This window comes from Saimiri boliviensis, chromosome 2 (assembly GCF_048565385.1).
Source record: "Saimiri boliviensis isolate mSaiBol1 chromosome 2, mSaiBol1.pri, whole genome shotgun sequence".
NCBI classification, from domain to species: Eukaryota; Metazoa; Chordata; class Mammalia; order Primates; family Cebidae; genus Saimiri; species Saimiri boliviensis.
In genome coordinates, this window is record NC_133450.1 from 103,768,801 (window position 1) to 103,792,241 (window position 23,441).

The window sequence follows — 23,441 nt, forward strand, 5'->3', positions numbered from 1 at the left end:
AGTTAACTCATCCAAATTAGCCACACATTGTGGTAGGTGCCTGTAATCTCAGCTACTTGGGAGCCTGAGGCAGGAGAGTTAGAGAATATCAGGAGCTTGATATTTTGGCTAATTTTTGTATTTTTAGTAGAGACAGGGTTTCACCATGTTGGCTAGGCTGGTCTCAAATTCTTGACCTCAAGTGATCCACCTGCCTTGGCCTCCCAAAGTGTTAGGATTACAGGCGTGAGCCACTGTACCTAGCCTTTCCTGTAGTCTTAGCCATTTTAGTTAATACCAGCTCCTTTCAGTTGCTCAGGCCAAAAACCTTGGAGTCATCCTACAGTCAGACTTCACATGCCTTTATTTCATATCCCACTCTAATTTGTCAATACACCCTGTCAGCTTGACCACTTCTCACCAACTTCCTTGGTACCACCCCAGCCTAAATTGTTGTAAGTCTCCCAACTGCTCTCTCTAGTTCCATCCCTGGCCCCCTAAAGTTTATTCTTCAGACAATACCCAGTATGATTCTTTTTTTTTTTTTTCTTTTCTCCAGACAGGGTCTCACTGTGTTGCGCAGGCTAAAGTACAATGGTGTGGTCGTGGCTCACTGCAGCTTTGACCACCAGGCTCAAGCATCCTCCCACCTCAGCCTCCCAAGTAGCTGAAGCTACAGGCGCATGTCACCACACTTAGCTAATTTTTGTATTTTTAGTAGAGATAGAGTTTTCACCATGTTGCCCCAGTTGGTCTCAAACTCCTGGCCTCAAGCAATCTGCCTAATTTAGCCTCCCAAAGTGCTGGGATTACAAGCATGAGCCATAGTGCCCAGCTGATTTTTTCAAAATATAAATCACGCTAAGACCATCCTCTGCCCCAAAATTTCCAAGAACTTCTCACAGCAGTCAGAGTAAAAGAGAAAGTCATTAAAATAGAAATGACATACAGGGCCCTAAAGGATCCTACCCCTATTTCTTTTCTGACTTAACATCCTGTTTCTAAATAAATGGGCAATGTACAATTATTTTCCTGAAAGCTCATTTCAAAATAAAACAGCTGTTATGAAAGTAGAACATATAGGAGTAATAAAAAAAAAAGTTTTTACTTGGCATACATAAAAATATTATTGATATAAATGAGTAAACGATAAAGTCAGTAAAATCAATAAGGTTCTTTATGGTGCCTGACAAGCTCAGGAAATGATGACTTTACATAATACTGAAATTGATCAGATTGGGTATTTCAAATAATAAAAATGCTTAACCTCCAAAGCAAAAATCCAACTCATTTTTTACTCATACATAAATGTTTAGGAGGAGTAATCACTGAATAGCTATCTGAACCCTTTAAAATATATATATAATCTGACTTGATGATGGGTAAAGGTATTATCTGCAGATTTAGGAAGACACTCCCTACCATATCCAGTCAGCTTAAACAGACTCTTCTCAATGTAGTGAGGGCTGGTATAAAAGGTATTTAAAGAATATCTGACCAACATGGGGAAACCCTGTCTTTACTAAAGATACAAAAAAAAAATTAGCTGGGCATGGTAGTGCACGCCTGTAGTCCCAGCTACTCGGGAGGCTGATCCAGGAGAATCACTTGAACCTTGGGAGGCGGAGGTTGCAGTGAGCCGAGATTGCCACTGTACTCCAGCCTGGGTGACAGAGCAAGACTTCATTTCAAAATAAATTAAAAAATAAAAATAAAAATAACTTGGCCAGGCACGGTGACTCATGGCTATAATATCAGCATCTTGGGAGACTGAGGCAGGCGGATCACCTGAGGTCAGGAGTTGGAGACCAGCCTGGCCAACATGGTGAAACCCCATCTCTACTAAAACTACAAAAATTAGCCAGGCATAGGTGCCTGTAATCCTAGCTATCTGGAAGCTGAGGCAGAAGAATCGCTTGAACCTGGGAGGCAGAAGTTGCAGTGAGCCATAATCGCACTGCCGGACTCCAGGCTGGCAACAGAGTGAGACTCCAACTCAAAAAAAAAAAAAAAAAGGATACCTCATCTACTAATGTCTGCAGAATCAAAAAGGATCTGTCAAAATGAATTAGACATTAAAGACATATCTAATTGTCAGTCATTACTCTAGTAGAGACTTATACAATTTATAAAAAGCTGCAAAGATTTTATAAAAATCAATAATGTAAAATTTCCCTCAAAACATCACAGCACTTAGAAAACTTAATGTCCTCTTATTCAAAGCATAAGGCGAACTTAACTACTATCATGGTTTCTTCTGACCACACTTTTAAAATAAGATTTTTCAATAAGTAAAAAGATAAGCTCATTATTTATTTAGAAGAAATTATTAAAGGGACTTAACATAAACAGTAAAAATTTATTGATGGCTCTACAATAAGATCTCTTTTAATGCTTAAAACAACCATATGATGTATGTTGACAGATAAGGAAAACTGAGGAACAAGAAGTAAAGAAATTTTTAAGGGGTAGAGTCAGGATTCCAACCCAGGTCGTATGATTCCAGAGCTTTTCTGCTTAACTTTTACACTTTACATTACTTTAAAAACAAACAAAAAAAGTTCCAAAACCACATAAAATATTTGTTATGGTCTTTCAAAATATGCTTATTTTTATTTACATGTTTACTACAAAATTATTTTTAAGTACCCAATTGACCAATTAGTTAAAACCAACAAAGAACAAGTGCAAAGCTAATCAATCTTATTTTTCTTTTTATCAACTCTAAAAGTAATTACCTCCAGTTGCTCCTTCTGGGTAAAACCCTTCGTGCTTTTCCCTGAGGCATGGCCAACAAAAGTCATTACTCTAATAGTTGGCTGATGCTGTGAAAGCATTTCTGCAATTTCTTGAACACTATCTCGAAATGAAGAGAAGATCATGACTCTGGTCTCATCATGTTTCTTTCCAGAAGTGTTTTCAGCTGTAAATATACAAACTTTAATTAGAACTTTCTACAAAGCATTTAGACAAGAACTAGTTCAAAAGACAAACCTGAAAGTATTATGCTAATGAAGATAATTATTTTTTTTTTTAAAAATTAGCTATATGTGGTAGCATACACTGTAGTCCCAGCTTGGAAGGCTGAGATGGAGAAATCATGTGAGTCCAGGATTTCAAGACCAGCCTGGGAAATATAGCAAGACCCAGTCTCTAATGAACAAACAAATAAATAAATAATTTCAAACATCTTGAAATTTTGCTGATTTTTTAAACTACACTTGCTATTAATTTTAATAATCTCAGCTTGTTATTTCTCATTCACTGTCACACAATCCTAAGCAAATCAAATATGAATTACCTGAATCACTTTTGACTAGTTCTTTAATTCAGGCATAATGACTGTTACTTCCCTTTACCTTCTAAGATAGCCAGAAGCACAGAACTATGTAGCTCCTCCTAATTTCATAAATTGTCCCTTTCCTTTCTGTTCACTAAAGGCACTGTCTTAATCCAAGCCATGCATTCTGTCCCCAAATTTACAATACTTTCAAATTCTCCAAAGACAACTGCAGAATATACCCTACAGTCAATTCCAAAGCTGCTCTTGATATCTCTGTGCTGGGGGTAGCCAGTGGGGTATGGGGGTGGCAGGCAGTAGAATGTACTCATAAGAACATGATCTTTGTGACAGGGCACTTAATCCTCTGGGTGACTGGTGATCATGGTAGTTATTTAAGCTCTTTGAGGTTTAGTTTCTTCATATCTAATATGGATTGATGTATAAATGAAACAGTAAATATTAGGTATACAGTTTCGCATACACAGTAATTGGTTAATTATTACATATTGTGTAGGGTTTCTGGTTATTCATTTTTATTTATTTTTGAGACAGGATCATGCTTGGTCACCTAGGCTGGAGTGCTGTGGCTCCATCATGGCTCACTACAGCTTCTACCTTTTGGGCTCAGGTGATCCTCCCACCTCAGGCTCTGAGTAGCTGGAACTACAGGCACATGCCACCATGCCCAGCTACATTTTAAAATTTCTTTACAGAGACGGGGTTTTGCCATGTTGCCCAGTCTGGTCTCTAACTCCTAGGCTCAAGAGATCTACCCGCCTCAGCCTCCCAAAGTGTTGGGATTACAGCCATGAGCTACCACATCCAGCCTCTAATGATTTTTATTACAGGAATCATCAAATGTGTTCCAAGGACCACACTAAGCATTTTATCACTCAATCTTCACAACAACTCTAAGGAATAAATGACTTATGAAATGTAAAGTTAGGCTGGGCACGGTGGTTCACGCCTGTAATCCCAGCACTTTGGGAGGCTGAGGCGGGTAGATCTGCCCAGTGGGCAGATCACGAGGTCAAGAGATGCAGACCATTCTGGCCAACATGGTGAAATCCCATCTCTACTAAAAACACAAAAAATTAGCCAGGCGTGGTGGCACATGCCTGTACTCCCAGCTACTCAGGAAGCTGAGACAGGACCTGGGAGGCAGAGGTTACAGTGAGCCAAGATGGCACCACTGCACTCCAGCGTAGGCAACAAGAGTGAAACTCTGTATCAAAAAAAAATAAAGTTAATGTACGATACAAAATCAAACATAGGACCTGAAGAAGCAGCTGTTACAACTAAGATTCTTCTAAGTAAACTTCTTTTGAATCATCATTGCATTAAGCACTAAGCTGAGCTCCTGAATGAATTGCTGTTTTCATCACAAAACTACATCTCCTTCAATCTGTCACAGCCTGCCTTTTTACCCTCATTCCACTAAAGCTCCTTTGAGCAAAATAATCAATAACTTCCCCATTGCCAAGTTCAACGGACATTTTTACTTTAACACACTTTACTCTTTCCTTCTCAAACAGCCTCTTTCTTCAGCTTCTCTGACACTTTACTTGTCTGGTTTCCTCCCCAAGTTCCTTAGTGGCTTTTTCTCTTCCAAACTCTAAATGTTGATATTCTTCAGGACTCCATTCTGGACCCTCTTCTGTCTATCTCTACCGATAATCACATCTATTCCAGAAATCTTAAATATCTTTTTGCTGATAACTCCAAAATATATTCACATATATGTAAATATATAAAAAACAGCACCAACCATTCTTCTGAGATCCAGATTGGCTTATCTAATGCCTACCTGACATTTAGATGTCTCAAAAACATCTTAACATGTTTCCATTTCCTTTTGTTATTTAATTGACAAATAAAAGTTGTATATATTTATATTGTACAATATGTTTTCAGATGTATATATACATTATAGAATGCCTAAATCAAGCTAATTAACATATGCATTACCTCACATACTTATCTCTATTCTTCATTTTTCACTTTGCTTATATAATCATTTGCAAACATGTACACATAAACGTATATACACAGCCATATGATTCTTTTTTTTTCTTATATCCTATGTCTAATCCATCAACAAGTAAGTTGGCTCCAATATGAACATGTATCTAGACCCTAACTATTTCCTAGCACCTTGACCACTATTGCCTTGATGCACACCACCATTATGTGTCATCATCCGAGACCGTTATAATAGTCTTCTAAGTTATCAATGTCTATGCTCCACAAAACTTCAGAGTGATCCTTTTAAAATCTGAAGCCGTTCCACTGCTACAAGTATCTCTGTTTGGTTTTGCAAAGCACAAATATTCAAAAATAAAAAACCAAAGTCCTATATTATCTGGCTACTTCTCATCTATACCACTTGTAGCCTCAGTCACACTAATCTAACCACATTGGTCTATTTAATCATACCACGCATCCTACTGTGACCTCAGGACCTTTGAATCTGCTATTTTTACTGCTTGGAATTCTCTCTCCCTCAAACTCAAAAACTCACAAGGCTTGGTCCCTTATCTCCATCAAGTATCACTTTAAATATCCCTCTACAGAGAAGCCTTCTATAACCATCCTATATAAAACAGCACTCCTCCGTAACTCTCTCTCTCTCCTTACCTACTTTACTTTACCCTTCTACTGTACTATGTACTGTTTTACATCCACTTCCCTTACATTGCCCCAAGCTAATATATAGAGTGTACCTTACTCTTAACATTCTCACCACTACCGTTGCCCTAACCCCTCCAAAATTTCTCTGACATTTTTAATATTCATTATCCAGAGGAACTAAGCCCACCTTCTCCACAAGAAGTGTTAGCATAAACTAGTAAGTTGAAGTTTTTTTGTTTTTCTTTTTTTATTTTCGAGATGGAGTTTTGCTCTTGTTGCCCAGGCTGGAGCACAATGTCACGACCTTGGCTCACTGCAACCTCCACCTCCTGGGTTCAAGTGATTCTCCTACCTCAGCCTCCCAAATAGCTGGGATTACAGGCATGCACCACATGCCTGGCTAATTTTTGTATTTTTAGTAGAGATGGGATTTCACCATGTTGGCCAGGTTAGTCTTGAACTCCTGACCTCCCATGATCCACCTGCCTTTTCCTCCCAAAGTGCTCGGACTACAGGCATGAACCACCATGCCCAGCCATAAGTTGAAGTCTTATCTCTTGTAATAACTTTGTCTTCCCTTAAAGCTACTAAACATGACCTACCGTTCCATGACTTGAAGTGTTCAATCACAACTTCTTCTAATTTCTTTAACTTTGGATGACCATAAACAAATTTTTTATCTCCTGGAAAAAAACAAAAATATCAAAATTTTTTCTTTTTTTTTCCATAGTCAATTACAGTAATTTTTCAAACGCATATGTTGGGATTTTTTTAAATTTAAACCAGGAGTTACATCTAGGTAGCATATAAATCTTACTGTAAAATGAAATTTGAACTTTTATAAACATTTCATTCTGAGAGAACCCAAACAGGAATCAGCAGCAAAGAAAGCAAAAATATATATTAAACTATAAATCAGGTTTTGATAGTTCTGAGAATTTTCACTACCACTAACAACTACAGTTTGTAGACTTGTTTAAAGAAATTTAAACATTGTTTAAAGTATATAAACTTTAAACTTGAATATATATATATAAATCCTAACTCAAAAAATGAAATATATATGCATTTAATAGATCTGTTGCTACAAATAATTGTAGACATTTGCATTAATGGAGCAAAATTTCAAAATTAACTATGATTAAGCAAAACAACAGAATATATAATTTAAAAAAAAAACCAGACCTTGTTGGATAGCAGAAATACCATTTGCTGAAGTACTACGTGTATGTGCAAACATGCCTTCTAGATGTTTATAGAGTTTCATGAAGTCTTCATTTCGGCTAAGTTCATTTTTTGACCGTGTCATTCCTTCAGAAATTAAGAAAAAGTTTTCCAAATAAATAATCATAAAACTGATGAAATGTATTATTTATTAAAACAAAATTAAACTTTAGCAATGAATATAAGTTTTTCAGGTGTAAACATGAAAACCAGCAACTTTTTCCAGTTATACATTCATATATGTATTAATGAATGGTTCCCTTTTTTCTAGCAATTTGTTAAAAACAAAGAAATATGGCCGTTTGTTAATTATTCCAATGCTTTATTTTTTTAAAAAAATCATTTTTAAGAAATCCAAATTCTTTTTTTTTTTTTTGAGACAGTCTTGCTCAGTTGACCAGGCTGAAGTGCAGCAGCAGCGTGATCTCAACTCAAGGCAACCTCTGCCTCCTGAGTTCAGGCGATTCTCCCACCTCAGTCTCCTGGGTAGCTGGGATTACAGGCATGTACCACCACACCTGGCTAATTTTTGTTTTTTGGTTTTTTTTGGAGATGGAGCTGTTTCACTCTTGTTGCCCAGGCTGGAGTGCAATGGCACGATCTCGGCTCACTGCAACCTCTGCCTCCCAGGTTCAAGCAATTCTCCTTCCTCAGCCTCCCAAGTAGCTGGGACTATGGGCACACACAACCATGCCCAGCTACTTTTTGTATTTTTAGTAGAGATGAGGTTTCACCATGTTGGCTAGGCTGGTCTTGAACTCCTGACCTAATGTAATGTACCCACCTCGGCTTCCCAAAGTGCTGGGATTACAGGTGTGAGCCACTGTGCCCAGCCCTTCAATATGTCTTTAACCAAAATAATAAATGTCATTATTTCTTTAAATAATTGATATAATTTACCTTTAGTTCCATCCATAATTCCACAAAGGAAGAAATATAATGATCTCATTCCCATTTGCTGCAATAATTCATAACCATGATATAAACTAATACAAATAGCAAACTCTCCCTCGATTATTCCTTGTTGTATTCCCTAGAAAAACAGCATATGTCAGATTTAACCAGAGAAGTAAATGAACATACATGTTCCATGCCCAAGTTGTCAGGCCATAGGCAGTGTAACATTTATAATATAATCCAAATGATCATAATAATCATTCCCTTCTACACTGCTATAATGGATTGGTTATTAAATGTTGCCTTATAGGATGTTGCTATGGAAAGGTATCAATGTATTTTCTATGTAAAATCTTCCCCCTTTTTTTTCTTTAATTAAACAGGAAATTCACATTTTAAAAAGACAAGTAAAGGAGAAAAAAACTACAATATACTGTTTCTCTTTACAGGTAAATTAATTGGCAGTATACAGATATATTTGTTCTTTCAAAACTATGTAGTAAGCATCTACTACATGCAGAGCACTGAGCTAGATACAATGGAAATGGAAAGCAAGTTACATATGGCCTGTCCTCATGAATGTTACTGGCAAGAGGACAAATATTTAATCAGACTGTTTTAATGCCAACATTTAATACCAAGTATACACACCATGATAATATCTGACACTGAACCCCAGAAACTATTCGAAGCACATTATTTGCAAAAATTCGCTTAATCTTAGTATCTAGTAGGTAGATACTATTGTTATGCCCATTTTACACATGAGGAAGCTCCTACAGGCATTAAGTAGTAGAACCACTATTTAGACCCAGAAATTTTGGTTAAGATCCCTTGTGCTTTCAACCACTACCCACATGGAAAAATGAGGGACACATTCCTTTACGGAAGTACATGCGATGTGTATCTGCCTGATAAGATTGTTTTCAAGGAGACCATGCAGAACATATTCTAATTATTTTCCTTTGAGATGAAGACTACCGTTTTCTATCTAACATTTTTAGTAGTATTTAACATCAGTGTTAGTGATTTTAAATATTTCCAGGATATTAATAAATGCCCTAAAATGGTACCCTGATTTCCTCTCACCAGTGCCAGTTAAGATTTAAACAGGTTTAGATTTACTACTTCTTATATAAAATCAAAAAAGTTGTAAATAACAATATACTATAATTTTACAGAAAACACTCCTTCAGTGGTTCCCCAGACACTATATGGTAAAGACCACATTTTATGGAATAATGTGGTCTACTCTCATGTAGTCACAACCTATATTATCACAACTGGTTTCCATATCCTCAGCCAAATTGGTTTGCTCACTGTCTCCCACAGGCTTTTTCATTCAATTGCCTCTGTTCTTTAGCACAGGCATTCCCTATCAGTTCAAAGAATGACTCAGTGCCTTTTTTCGTGTTTGTCAGTGTCTTCTCTGACTTTGGACCTAGTCTGATAGATAATTTCCTATCCATTTATTTTCCAATGAAGGTTAGAAATAAGAATCTTGCTGTAATGCTTTCTTCAAACTCTGCTATTGACAGCAAGAATAAATGTTCTGTGCCTAAAATTCAGTTACAATCTACCTTCTCATGGCCTTGTGACTTTACAAAATACAAATGGACTAAAAGACAAATTCTTCATTAAAAGTTAAAAAGAAAGGCTGGGCACTGTGGCTCATGTCTGTAATCTTTGGGATTACACTCTGGGAGGCCAAGATGGGCAGATCACCTGAGGTCGAGACCAGCCTGGCCAACACGTTGAAACCCTATCTCTACTAAAAATACAAAAATTAGCTGGGCATGGTGATGCATGCCGGTAGTCCCAGCTACTAGGGAAGTGAAACTGAGAGGCAGAGGTTACAGTGAGCCAAGGTCATACCACTATACTCCAGCTTGAAAGATAGAGCAGTCGCTCCGTCTCAAAAAAAAAAAAAAAAAAAGGAAAAGTTCAACAATAAAATTTATCTTAATGCAGATCATTAAATTGTATTCTTGCTAGATTTTTTTCATGCTTTTATAAACTATATAAACATTTTTGAATTTTTTTTAACTCTGTCACCTAGCCCAGGCTGGAATGCAATGCTATAATCACAGCTCACTGCAGCCTCCACCACCCAGGCTCAAGCAATCCTCCCCTAGAGAAGCAGATATATAGCACCATGCTTGGCTAATTTTTTAACATTTGTAGAGACAAGGCCTCACTAAGTTGCCCAGGCTGGTCTTAAACTCCTGGGCTCAAGTGATCCTCCAACTTCAGCCTCCCAAAGTGTTGGGATTACAGGCGTCAGCCACTGTGTTTGGCCTCATTTTTGGATTCTTGATGAGCTAATAGGTACCCAAAAAATCATTACCTATGTTTGATCTACGTTTTATCCTGGCTTTGAGTGAAAATTTAATCTGTCATCAAAATTTATTTAAAAATACCTACCACAATATTTGGAGATGGGTTTTTCCTAAATTGATCTCTTGCTAGAATTATCTGATATTTTGTGAGATTTGAGATATCCCTTCTCATCAAAACATTCCTCTGAATCAAAGAATGAGCAAATGCTTCCAAAATCTGCAAATTTAAAAGCAATCCAGTTTAAGCTTGCTTTAAAGTTCTTTTTCAAGTACAGTAATTTTCTCACATATTAAAACAGAAATTATATATTTAATAAAGTCTGTCTTAAAAATGAATATTTAACTAAACTCAGCAACGATAACATCATTTAAAACTTGACATCTATCCCCAAATAATACCCATATAAAAATCAATATAAGCAATTATTATATACAACTATAATTAAAGAACACATTTGTTTATCTGTTTATTGCTTAAGTCTTCTCTCCCTCAACCTATATGCACCTCAACCTATATGCACTAAGTACTATGAAAGAAGACCTTTGATTTCTTCACTGTTACATCCTCAGTACCTAGAATAGTTTGGCATTTAGGTCCTCAGTAGATATTTGTAGAGTAATTTGTAAAGTACTGAATAAACTGAAATGTCTTGAGTATATTTAATTTTACTCACTTATTCATTTTTTTCAACAAATATTTATTAAGCATCTACTATGTAACAAGCACTGTTCTAAATGCTGGGGATAGCGTGGCTAAGAGAAATAAAGTCACTGCTCTCAAATAGCTTAGATTCCAGTGAAGGGAAGCAAAGAAAACGAACAGAGAAAAAGTAGATCACTTTGATTATGATAAATGCATTTAAGAATCTAAAACACAATAATGCTGTAGAGTCTCTGAGAGGAAAAGGATCACTATTTAAAAAGGTAAACAAAGCCTTTCTCTTTGAGGAGGGAACATCTGAGTTCACATGTGAATCATGAGGTCGTGTGATGAGGTATGTCTACCATGTTAGGTTCTAAGGACAAAGGACTCTAGAGAGAGGAGACAGCAAAAAAAAAGGTCCTGGGACAGAAATGAGCTTAAAGACACAAAAAGAGACCTGCAGATGAAGACCTATTACAGCAATATGTAATTGTTTAAATTTTTGCCTAATTTGTATTGTCTAAACTGTGGCTAGTTTAGTACATATTTCCCTCCCTTCCAGCTTTGCTGATCATACGGCCTAATAAGGCACTCTAAAAATACGCACAAAATTAAATTATATTTGCATATGATTATAAGAATTATCATTTTTACATTGTTATAAATGGAATGATTTTCAATTAAAAATGCATTAGTATCCTTTGATACTAATTACAAAAAAGACTTTGCCATATCTTAACTCAATAATGCTTAGAATTTCGTTACAAATAATTTAAAAATAGAAAACAAGCTTTATTCCTACAAAACATCCCTTTAAGAAAGGCTTATTATAGATTAAGTGATAGATAACTTTTTGGTTATCTATTCCTGTAACCATCTTTAATACACGGCAATGAAAATGTGAAAACATGTTGTTTTACCATCACACTAATTATGAACTGTAGAAAAACAATGTGTTATCTTGCATTTCTCCCACTGAAAATGACAATCGTCTAAGCAGGTCCTTAACAGCTATAACACAGACATTTGGCCAGATAATTCTTTGTTGTGGGGCTGCTGTCCTATCCACTATAGGATGTTTAGCAGCTCCCTGGCCTTCATATGTAGATGCCAATAATAACTCCACATTTCACCTCTTGCCTCCCCTTCTCTCCTGCCTTTTTATTGTTGTTGTTGTAAGAACCAAAAATGTGTCAAGTTACTGCCAAATGTTGCCAGGTGGGTGAAATAATTTCCAGTGGAAAACCACTGCTGTATAAAGGATCAGGGAGGACAACAGTGAAAATTTATTTCATTACAAAGAAACTTCTGGGGGCCAGGTGCATGATAGCTCATGCCTGTAATCCCAGCACTTTGGGAGGTGGAGGCAAGAGAATCACTTGAGGTCAGGAGTTCAAGACCAGCTTGGCCAACATGGTGAAACCTCACCTCTATTAAAAAATACAGAAATTAACCAGATGTGGTAGCATGTACCTGTAAGCCCAGCTACTTGGGAGGCTAAGAAGAATCACTTAAACTGGGGAGGTAGAGACTGCAGTGAGGGGAACAAAAAAGAAAACAAAGAAAATTCTGGCTGAATCTTGGTATGTGTTCACGTTACAGGCATGTGTGCTTTGTGAAAATTCACTGAGCTATATATACACTTACGCTTTGTCTACTTTGTTGTGTGTGTGTGTGTGCGTGTGTGTGTTCTATATTACAGTTAAAAGGTTTACTTAAAAAAATACAAAACCTTCAAATCCAAGTCACAGAACCAAAAAAAAAAAAAAAAAAAAAAACAAAACCATGTAAGGCTATTATTTGCTTTACAAATGGTTCATCTTTTGTAGTTTCCCTTTAAATAATACTTTGTTAGTACATATAAAACACGGTGCTCATTCCAAAAATTTTAACTTCAAACAATTTTTTCAATATAGCAATTATATAAAAATAAGAAAATTATATTATCATATCGAAATCCTGTTAGCTAAAGTAATTAAATTACCAGTTTATTTATGAAATCCCTGAATGTCATAAAAATGGCTTACCTGGATATAGGTCTTTTGGATGGCTACAAGTTCTTCACCCAGGGGAACAATAAGCTTTTCAACTTTTCGCTCATGAGAATATGCCAATATATCCGGAGAATCTTCAGAACGAAGCTCTATCTGCCCAATTAGCAGGTTAGTAATAACTTGTTGCACAGCCTATGCAAAATCAATTAAGTATGATTACAAATTACATGTTAAAATTTTTTAGTTTAAGTCACTAACAGAAATAAAATAGCAGTACAATTTTGAAAGAAGCTTCAGAAATTCATATTAAATACCAAAAAATGAAAGACAAGCCCATTAAAAAAGTACATCAGAAGTAAGACAATAGCTCAAAAATGCTTCTGAAACATCTTTTCCTCACACAGACCTTCAAGCTAAGCATTCCAGAAATAAGAATATTTGCAAATTTTCAATAAGTTCCTCAAATGTAGTTTGGTACTTTCCAAATAGAATATTTATACAGACTCAGACAAAAAAAAAGTTTCAGATTAGCAATACTAAATCAATTATTGATAAATTAGTAGAATATTTTCCATTTAAATCAACATATATTATGTAAATATATTTCTAGGGCTAAATTGTATTTACCCAAAGCTTATAAAGAGACTTTATTGTAAAATTAGGAAACAGGAGCAAAAACATATAATCTGTTGATGTAAACAACTACTGTACCAGAAGACTATGGTACTGACAGTGTGATTAACAATTAAAAAGAAAAAAAAAAAAAGAAAGGGGATCCTAAGAGTATCTAAAAATTAAAAGCTTTTTTTTTTTTTTTTTCTTTTTTTTTCAGATGGAATCTCCCTCTGTCATCCAGGCCGGAGGGCAATGGTGCAATCAATCTCAGCATACTGCAACCTCTGACTCCTAGGTTTAAGCCATTCTCCTGCCTCAGCCTCTTGAGCAGCTGGGACTACAGGCATGCATCACCACGCCCAGCTAATTTTTGTATTTTCAGTACAGACAAGGTTTCACCACATTGGCCAGACTGGTCTCCAACTCCTGGTCTCTGTGATCCACCCGCTTTGGCCTCCTAAAGTGCTAGGATTACAGGTGTGAGCCGTGGTGCTCAAACAAAAGCTTTTTTAAAAAAAACTAGAAAGCCTTGTGGGTTTAGGCCAGGCAGCAGCTCATGCCTAAGGCTCATCCCAGGGCTGTGGGAGGCCAAACTGGGAAGACTGCTTGAACCTAGGAATTTGAAACCAGCCTGGACAACATGCTGAGACCCCATATCTACAAAAAATGAGAACAATTGCTAGCGAAGTGGCAAGCACCTGCTGGAGTATCACTTGAACTCAGGAGTTCTAGGCTGCAGTGAGTGAGCTACAGTTGTCACTACATTCCAGCCTGGATGATGAAGCAAGACCCTGTCTCAAAAAAAAAAAAAAAAAAAAGAGAGAGAAAGAAAGCTTTGAGGGCTTAATTTCTTAGTATTCCTAATACTTGGCACAGTGCCCAATATGGCACACCATAATCACTGGAGGCCTATACGTATTCAAAATCTAGAGTACATTTATGACCATTTTATAAAATTAAGCTTATTGTTTTTAATAGTTCATTCATGAAAGAAATACATAAGTAACTCCCACATGCCAGGCATTGAGTTAATGATAGAGGAATGACCAAAATAGGCATAATCTCTACATTCATGTAGCTGATAATTTAGTGGTGCAGAAAGACAACAAATAATCAATATGCAAAACAATGACAGATTATCATGAATTTTAAGAAGAAAATAACAAGACAGGGAACACTGACAAGATAGCTTAGATAGAATGGATCTTTCTGAAGGGATGACATTTAGGTTGACTGAAAAACATGAATGTTTAAACAAGATCAGAGAGAAAACCAGAGACAGGACAGAAATTTCTACGCTTATCAAAAAAAGAATAGATGAAAACATTTTGCATCTTGGAAGAGTTAAAAGCCATCATTGGAGGCATGGAGCAAGATGGAAAACAGAAACCTCTACAGATGATCACCCACATAGAACATCAAATTTGACAACTATCTACACACGAAAAAGCACCTTCATAAGAACCAAAAATCAGGTGAATAATCACAGTACCTGGTATTAACTTCATATTGCTCAAAGAGGCACTGAAGCGGGTAGAAAAGATGATCTTGAATCATCGACACCACCCTCCCTTATCCCCCAGTGGCCCTGTGGTATGGAGAACTTGGGGAAGGGAGAGTGCAGTTTCTGTGGGACTGTGCATTGAACTAAGAGTTGCTCTGTCACAGTGAAAAGCAAAACTAAGTGGAACTCAGTCAACACCCACCCGCAGAGGGAGCATTTAGACCAGCCCTAGCCAGAAGGGAATTGCCCATCCTAGTGGCCAGAACTTCAGTTATGGCAAGTGCTCTGGAGACAATGAACATGAGGGGCACATAACCTAGTGAGACACAAGCTGGGCCAGTTAAAGGAGGGCTTGCACCATCTTCATTCAACCCCAAGCCGTGCAGCTTACAGAAACCAAAGTGATTCAGTCCTTCTGCTTGAGTTAAAAAGAGGGAAGAGTAAAGAGGCCTTTGCCTTGCAACCATGCTATCAGCTCCGCCACAAGAGGATAGGGCAGAATCACGAGGTCCCCATTCCAGACCCTAGCTCCCTGATAACCTTTCTAGACATACCCTGGGCCAGAAGGAAACCCACTGCCTTGAAGGAAAGGAGCCAGTCCTGGAAAGATTCATCACCTACTGACTAAAGAGCCCCTGGAACGTAAATAACCATCAGCAATACCCCGGTAATATGCCACAGGCCTTGAGTGAGACTCTGAGACAAGCTGGCTTCAGGTGAGACCCAGCATATCTCCAGCAATGACGGCTCTGGTGAGAGACTACTTCTACTTGAGAAAAGCAGAGGGAAAAGTAAGATACTCTGTCCCTTGCACCTTAGGTACCAGCTTGGCCACAGTAGGGTAAAGCAACAAATGGGCTCTTGGGGACCTGATTACAGGCCTTGATTCTTAAATAGCATTTATTTTCTTTCTTTTTTTTTTTTAAAGAGACATGGTCTTGCTATGTTGCCCATGCTGGAGTGCAGTGGTTATTCACAGGTGCAATCCCACTACTGATCAGCACTGGAGTTTTGACCTGCTCCATTTCCGACCTGGGCCGGTTTACCCCTCCTTAGGGAACTTGGTGGTCCCCCACTCCTAGGAGGTCACCATATTGATGCCAAACTTAGTGCACACACTCAGTCGGCATAGCGCACTACACCCAGAACTCCTGGGCTCAAGTGATCCTCCCACCTCAGACTCCCGAGTAGCTGGGACTACATGCACGTGCCACTGCACTCGGCTTAAACAGCATTTCTGAAACTGTCCCAGGCCAGAGGGGGGGCCACTTCCCTGAAGGATGAGTCCCAGGCCTGGCAGCATTCACCACAAGCTGACTGAAGAGTCCTTGGGCCTTAAGTGAAAATCAGCAGTAGACTGGCAGTCCACCCCATGGGCCTATTGTGGTGGTGGCCATGGGGAGAGGCTCCTCTGCCTGTGGAAAGAAAGAATGAGAAGGACTTCATCTTGCACTTTGAGTGCAAGCTTAGCTGCAGTAGTATAGAGCATGAGGTAGATTTCCGAGGTTTTTGACTCTAGTTCCTGGCTCCCAGAAAGCATCTCTGGACTAGCCTGGGACCTGGGGGAACTTGGCACCCTGAAAAAATGATCAGAAGCCTGGCTAGCTTCAATAGTTGCTGATTGTAGAGCCTTGGATAAACATAGGGAGTAGGCAGGTAGTGGTAACAGTGAGCCATGAGTGAGACTCAGTGCTGTGGTAGCTTCCAGTGTTACCCAGTGCAGTTCCAGTGGTGGTGATCACAGGGGGGATTGTGTCACCACACTTCCAGCTCCAGGTAGCTCAGCATAGAGAAAGAAACTCCATTTGCTTGAGAGAGAGAGAGTAAGAGAAGAAAACAAGAATCTCTGCCTAGTAATCCAGAGAATTCTTTCAGATCTCTTCTCAGACTATCAAGGCAGTACCACTGTGTCTCCAAGAACTACTCACTTGGAGTGCAGTTAATGGAAATATGGCTTAGGTCACAACACACAAGTCCCTTTGAATACACGCAACACACAAGTCCCTTTGGGGGAAATCCTTCCCCCAAAAAAGATAGGTACAAAGAAGCCTAGTCTGTGAAGACAATAAATACCTAACTCTTTAACATCCAGACATAGATGAACATCGAAAAACATCAAGACCATCCAGGAAAATATGATCTCTCCAAATGAATTTAACAAGTTACCAGGAGACATGGGACCTTTCAGGCAGTGAATGCAAAATAGCTGTTTTGAGAAAACTCAAGGAAATTCGAGATAAAACAGAGAAGGAATTCAGAATTCTTTCAGATAAATTTAACAAAGAGATGGAAATAATTAAAAAGTAACAAGTACAAATTCTGGAGATGAATGCATAGTCTCTTAAAAGCAGAATTTATCAAGCAAAAGAAAGAATTACTGAGCCTGAAGACAGGCTATATGAAATATACAAAGGAGACCAAAGAAAAAAGAATAGAAAAGAATGAAGAATGCCTGCAAAATGTAGAAAATAGCCTCAAAAAAGCAAATCTAAGCATAATTGCCCTTAAAGAGGTAGCAGAGAGAGAGATGGGGTAGAAAGTTTACTGAAAGGGATAATAAGGGAGAACTTCCCAAACTTAGAGAAAGATATCATTATTTAAGTACAAGAAAGAAATAGATCACCAGGAAGATTTAACCCAAATAAATCTACCTCAAGGCATTTAATACTCAAACTCACAAAGGTAAAGGATAAAGAAGGGATCCTAAAAGCAGCAAAAAAAAAAAAAAAAAAAAAAAAAAAAAAAAAAAAACATACAATGGAGCTCCAGTAGACCTGGCAGCAGACTTTTCAACAGAAACCTTCCAGGACAGGAGAGAGCGGTATGATATATTTAAAGTGCTGAAGGAAAAAACTGTACCCTAGAATAGTATATCCAGCAAATATATCCCTCAAATATGAGAAGAAATAAACACTGTATCAGATAAACAAAAGCTGAGGGGTTTCATCAACATGAGACGTGTCTTACAAAAAAAAAAAAAAAAAAGCTAAAGGGAGTACCTTAAGTCAGGAAAGAAAGGGACATTCATGAGTAATAAGAAATCATCTGAAGGTACAAAACTCACTGTTAATAGTAAATACATTTTAAAAACACGGACTATTATAACACTGTAACTGTAATGTGTAAACAACTCATGCCTTTAGCAGAGGGACAGATGAACTGATCAAAAATAACTACAACATCTTTTCAAAACGAACAGTACAGTAAGATAAAAATACTGACAACAGGCCGGGCATGGTGGCTCAAGCCTGTAATCCCATCACTTTGGGAGGCCGAGGCGGGTGGATCACAAGGTCAATAGATTGAGACCATCCTGGTCAACATGGTAAAACCCCGTCTCTACTGAAAATAGAAAAAATTAGCTGGGCATGGTGGTGCGTGCCCGTAATCCCAGCTACTCAGGAGGCTGAGGCAGGAGAATTGCCTGAACCCAGGAGGCAGAGGTTGCGGTGAGCCAAGATCGTGCCATTGCACTTCAGCCTGGGTAACAAGAGTGAAACTCCAGCCGGGCGCGGTGGCTCAAGCCTGTAATCCCAGCACTTTGGGAGGCTGAGGCGGGTGGATCACGAGGTCGAGAGATCGAGACCATCCTGGTCAACATGGTAAAACCCTGTCTCTACTAAAAATACAAAAAATTAGCTGGGCATGGTGGCGCGTGCCTGTAGTCCCAGCTACTCAGGAGGCTGAGGCAGGAGAATTGCTTGAACCCAGGAGGCGGAGGTTGCGGTGAGCCGAGATCGTGCCATTGCACTCCAGCCTGGGTAACAAGAGCGACACTCTGTCTCAAAAAAAAAAAAAAAAAAAGTGAAACTCCGTCTCAAAAACAAAAAAAAAAACTGACAACAAAAAATTAAAAAGCAGGGAGAAAAAGTTAAGGTGTAGATTTTTTTTAGTTTTCTTTTTGCTTGCTTGCTTGTTTTTTGTATAAGCAATCACGGTTGTCATCAGTTTAAAACAATGAGTTACGGATATTATTTGCAAACCTCATAATAACCTAAAATCTAAAAACGTACAACAGATACACAAAAAATAAAAGCAAGAAACTAAATGATACCACCAGAGAAAATGACCTTCACTAAAAGGAAATAGGAAGGAAGAAAAGAAGGAAGACAAAACAACAATACAACCAGAAAACAAACAACAAAATGGCAGGAGTAAGAGCTTTGTTATCAATAAAAACATTGAATGTAAATAAACTAAATTCTCCAAACAAAAGATCTAGAGTGGCTGAGCAGATGAAAAAACAAGACATAATGATCTGTTGACTATTAAAACACACTTCGCCTATAAAGTTACCAGCAGACTAAAAATAAAAGGATGAAAAAAATATTCCATGTCAATGGAAACCAAAAAAGAGCAGAAGTAGCAATACGTACATCAGACAAAATAGATTTATTTCAAGATAAAACCCATACAGAGAAAGAAGATAATTATATAACAATAAAGGGGTCACTTCATCAAGAGGATATAACAGTTTTAAGAATATATGCAACCAACATTGGAGTACCCAGATACATAAAACAAATATTATTAGATCTAAAGAGAGGCAGAGATCTCAATACAGTAATAGCTGGAAACTTCACTTCCCACTTTCAGCACTGGACAGATCTTCCAGACAGAAAATCAACAAAGGAACATCAGACTTAATCTGCACTACAGACTAAAGAGACCTAAAAGATATTTACAGCTGCAGAACATATATTCTCCTCAGCATCTGTATCATTCTGAAGAATAAACCATATATATGTTAGATCACAAAACAAGTCTTAAAACATTCAAAAACAATGAAATAATATCAACCATCTTCTCTAACCACAATAGAATAAAACTAGAAATCAAACAAAATAACAAGAGGAATTTTAGAAACTATACAAACACATGGAAATCAAACAATACACTCCGAAATGACCAGTGGGTCAATGAAGAAATTAGGAAGGAAATTGAAAATTTCTTGAAACAGATGAATACCAAATAGAAACATAACATACCAAAACCTACAGGAGACAATGAAAGCAGTTTTAAGGGGCAAGTTTATAGCTATAAGTGCCCACATCAAAAAAGAAGAAAAACTGGCCGGGCATGGTGGCTCACGCTTATAATCCCAGCACTTTGGGAGGCCGAGGCAGGTGGATCACGAGGTCAAGAGATCAAGAACATCCTGGTCAACATGGTGAAACCCCGTCTCTACTAAAAATACAAAACATTAGCTGGGCATGGTGGCGCATGCCTGTAATCCCAGCTACTCAGGAGGCTGAGGCAGGAAAATTGCCTGAACCCAGGAGGCGGAGGTTTGTGGTGAGCCGAGATCGCGCCATTGCACTCCAGCCTGGGTAACAAGAGCAAAACTCCCCTCTCAAAAAAAAAAAAGAAAAAAAAAAAAGAAAAACTTCAAATAAATAACAGTGTACTTAAAAGAAGTAGAAAAGCAAGAGCAAACCAAACCCAAAATTAGTAGAAGAAAATAAATAATAAAAATCAGGGCAGAGGCCGGGCACGGTGGCTCAAGCCTGTAATCCCAGCACTTTGGGAGGCCGAGGCGGGTGGATCACAAGGTCGAGAGATCACGACCATCCTGGTCAACATGGTGAAACCCCGTCTCTACTAAAAATACAAAAAAAAAACTAGCTGGGCGTGGTGGCGCGTGCCTGTAATCCCAGCTACTCAGGAGGCTGAGGCAGGAGAATTGCCTGAACCCAGGAGGCGGAGGTTGCGGTGAGCCGAGATCGCGCCATTGCACTCCAGCCTGGGTAACAAGAGCGAAACTCCGTCTCAAAAAAAAAAAAAAAAAAAAAAAAAAAAAAAAAAAAAAAATCAGGGCAGAAATAAATGAATTTAAAATGAAGAATACAAAAAAAAACAATAAAACAAAATGTTGGTTTTTTGAAAAAATAAAATTGACAAACCTTTAGCAAGACTATTAACAACAACAAAAAAAAAAATGGAGAAGACCCAACTAAAATCAGAGACAAAAAAAGGATACATTACAATCTATACCACAGACACTCAAAAGATCATTAGTGGCTACTATGAGCAACTATATGTCAATAAACTGGAAAACTTAGAAGACATGGATAAATTCCTAGACACATACAGCCTACCAAGACTGAACCATGAAGAAATCCAAAATCTGAACAAATCAATAACAAATAACAAGATCAAGGGCCATAATAAAAAGTCACCTAGCGAAGTCAAGTCTGGAACCCTATGGCTTCACTGATGAATTCTATCAAATACTAAAAGAACTAATACTGGCTGCCAGCCTTCGCCTCCCCACAAAATGAAGACACTGAGGCCCAGAGAGGTTAACTGACTCAGCCAAGGTCAAAGAGCTAGTAAGTGGGGGAGCCAGGACTCAAACCAAGGAGCCATGTCCACTTTGTTCCCCTCACTTTTCCCTCGTGTGACTGAGACACTGTGGTTTAATCTGGATCGACCCTGTGTAGAAGAGACAGAGCTGTAACAGCAGGAACAGCAGCATCAGGCCTGGCTCCAAACCACTGCAGAGAAAGACAACAACCTGGTTCCTATTGGCAATCCAGCATCAGAGCACTATGATGACGAGGAAGATGATGAGGATAGTGAAGAGGCCTCAGAGGATGATGAGGACCTGCAGGACATGGATGAGATGAATGACTACAATGAGTCACCTGATGATGGAGAGGTCAATGAGGTGGACATGGAAGGCAACGAACAGGATCAGGACCAGTGGATGATCTAGGTAGACAAGGCAGGGTGGCCTCAGGGAGATTCCAGGTCAGCCCAACCTAACCCTGCATCCCAACCCCCAACCCCTGCCCACAGAACCAGCTGATGGCCCCAGTGCCTGAAAGTGCCCTTGGGTACCTCCTCAGCTGCTGCCAGGCTCTGGTATCCTTGGCCCCTACCCAAGGCTGCACTTGAAATCCCCAGGGCCTGAGCCTCACTTCACCTTCCTGGCCAGTACCTCACCCCTTGCATGCCAGGTCTGGTTTCTTTCTAAGTTTCTTTAATAAAGACAAAGGAGTGATTTTTAAAAAAAAAGAAAAAAAAAAAAAGGCCAGGCGCGGTGGCTCAAGCCTGTAATCCCAGCACTTTGGGAGGCTGAGGCGGGTGGATCACGAGGTCGAGATCGAGACCATCCTGGTCAAAATGGTGAAACCCCGTCTCTACTAAAAATACAAAAAATTAGCTGGGCATGGTGGTGCGTGCCTGTAATCCCAGCTACTCAGGAGGCTGAGGCAGGAGAATTGCCTGAACCCAGGAGGCGGAGGTTGCGGTGAGCCGAGATCGCGCCATTGCACTCCAGCCTGGGCTCTCAAGAGCGAAACTCCACCTCAAAAAAAAAAAAAAAAAAAAAGGAACTAATATCAATCTTACTCAAACTATTCTAAAAAATAGATGCAAAAGTTAATACTTCCAAACTCATTCTACAAGGCCAGTATTACCCTGATACCGAAACTAGACAAAGACACATCAAAAAGAGAATATTACAGGCCAATATCCCAAATGAATATTGATGTAAAAAAAAAAAAAATCAACAAACCATATTCAACAATATGTTTAAAAAAAAATCATTATGACCAAGTGGGATTTGTCCCAGGGAAGGAAGGATAGATCAACATACAAAAATCATTCAATGTGATACATCATAGCAACAAAATGAACAACAAAAAAACATATAATCATTTCAATTGATGCTGACCCTTCATGATAAAAATGCTCAGAATATTGGGGGTAGAAGAAACATATCTCAACATAATAAAAGCAATATATGACAAACTCATAGCTAGTATCATACTGAAAAACTGAAAGTCCTTTCTCTACAATCTTCAATAGGACAAAGATGTCCACTTTCAAAACTGTTATTCAATACAATACTGCAAGTCCTAGAGCAATCAGACAAGAGAAAGAAATACAGGGAAACCAAATTGAAAAGAAAGAAGTCAAATTATCCCTGCTTGATCATATGATCTTATATTTGGAAAAACCTAAGGACTCCATCAAAAAACAATTAAAACTAATAAGAAAATTCAGTAAAGTTGCAGGATACAAAATCAACAAAAATCAATACCATTTTTACATGCTAACAGTGAACAATCTAAAAAAGAAATCAAGAAAGTGATTCAATTTACAATAACCACAAATAAAAGAAAATACCCAAGAATAAACTTACCCAAAGTGACAAATCTCTACAATGAAAACTAAAAAACACTGCTGCAAGAAATTGAAGAGGACACAAGAAAATGGAAAGATATTCCATGTTCATGGACTGGAAGAATCAGTATTGTTAAAATGTCCATACTACTCAAAGCAATCTAAAGATTCAATGTAATCTCTCTCTCTATTTTTCTAA

General features: G+C 38.2%; 1 protein-coding gene and 1 pseudogene across 3 annotated transcripts in view; one reads left to right on the forward strand and one right to left on the reverse strand.

Annotated features, from left to right (window-relative positions):
- The window catches only part of FANCM (FA complementation group M), a 77,536-nt gene that overhangs the window by 43,316 nt on the left and 10,779 nt on the right, over window positions 1-23,441 (reverse strand). For all 3 annotated transcript variants that reach the window (XR_012516339.1, XM_074393992.1, XM_074393991.1), the window contains exons 4-9: window positions 13,024-13,182; window positions 10,439-10,570; window positions 8,018-8,150; window positions 7,079-7,204; window positions 6,496-6,576; window positions 2,718-2,902 (exon numbers count right to left, since the gene is read on the reverse strand). Coding sequence is in view for 2 of the 3 variants with exons in the window: in XM_074393992.1 (XP_074250093.1) it covers window positions 2,718-2,902; window positions 6,496-6,576; window positions 7,079-7,204; window positions 8,018-8,150; window positions 10,439-10,570; window positions 13,024-13,182 (816 nt within the window). In the remaining variant the exon portion in view is untranslated. The remainder of the gene's footprint in view (window positions 1-2,717; window positions 2,903-6,495; window positions 6,577-7,078; window positions 7,205-8,017; window positions 8,151-10,438; window positions 10,571-13,023; window positions 13,183-23,441) is intronic.
- On the forward strand, window positions 21,402-21,981 carry LOC101029267 (anaphase-promoting complex subunit 15 pseudogene; annotated as a pseudogene).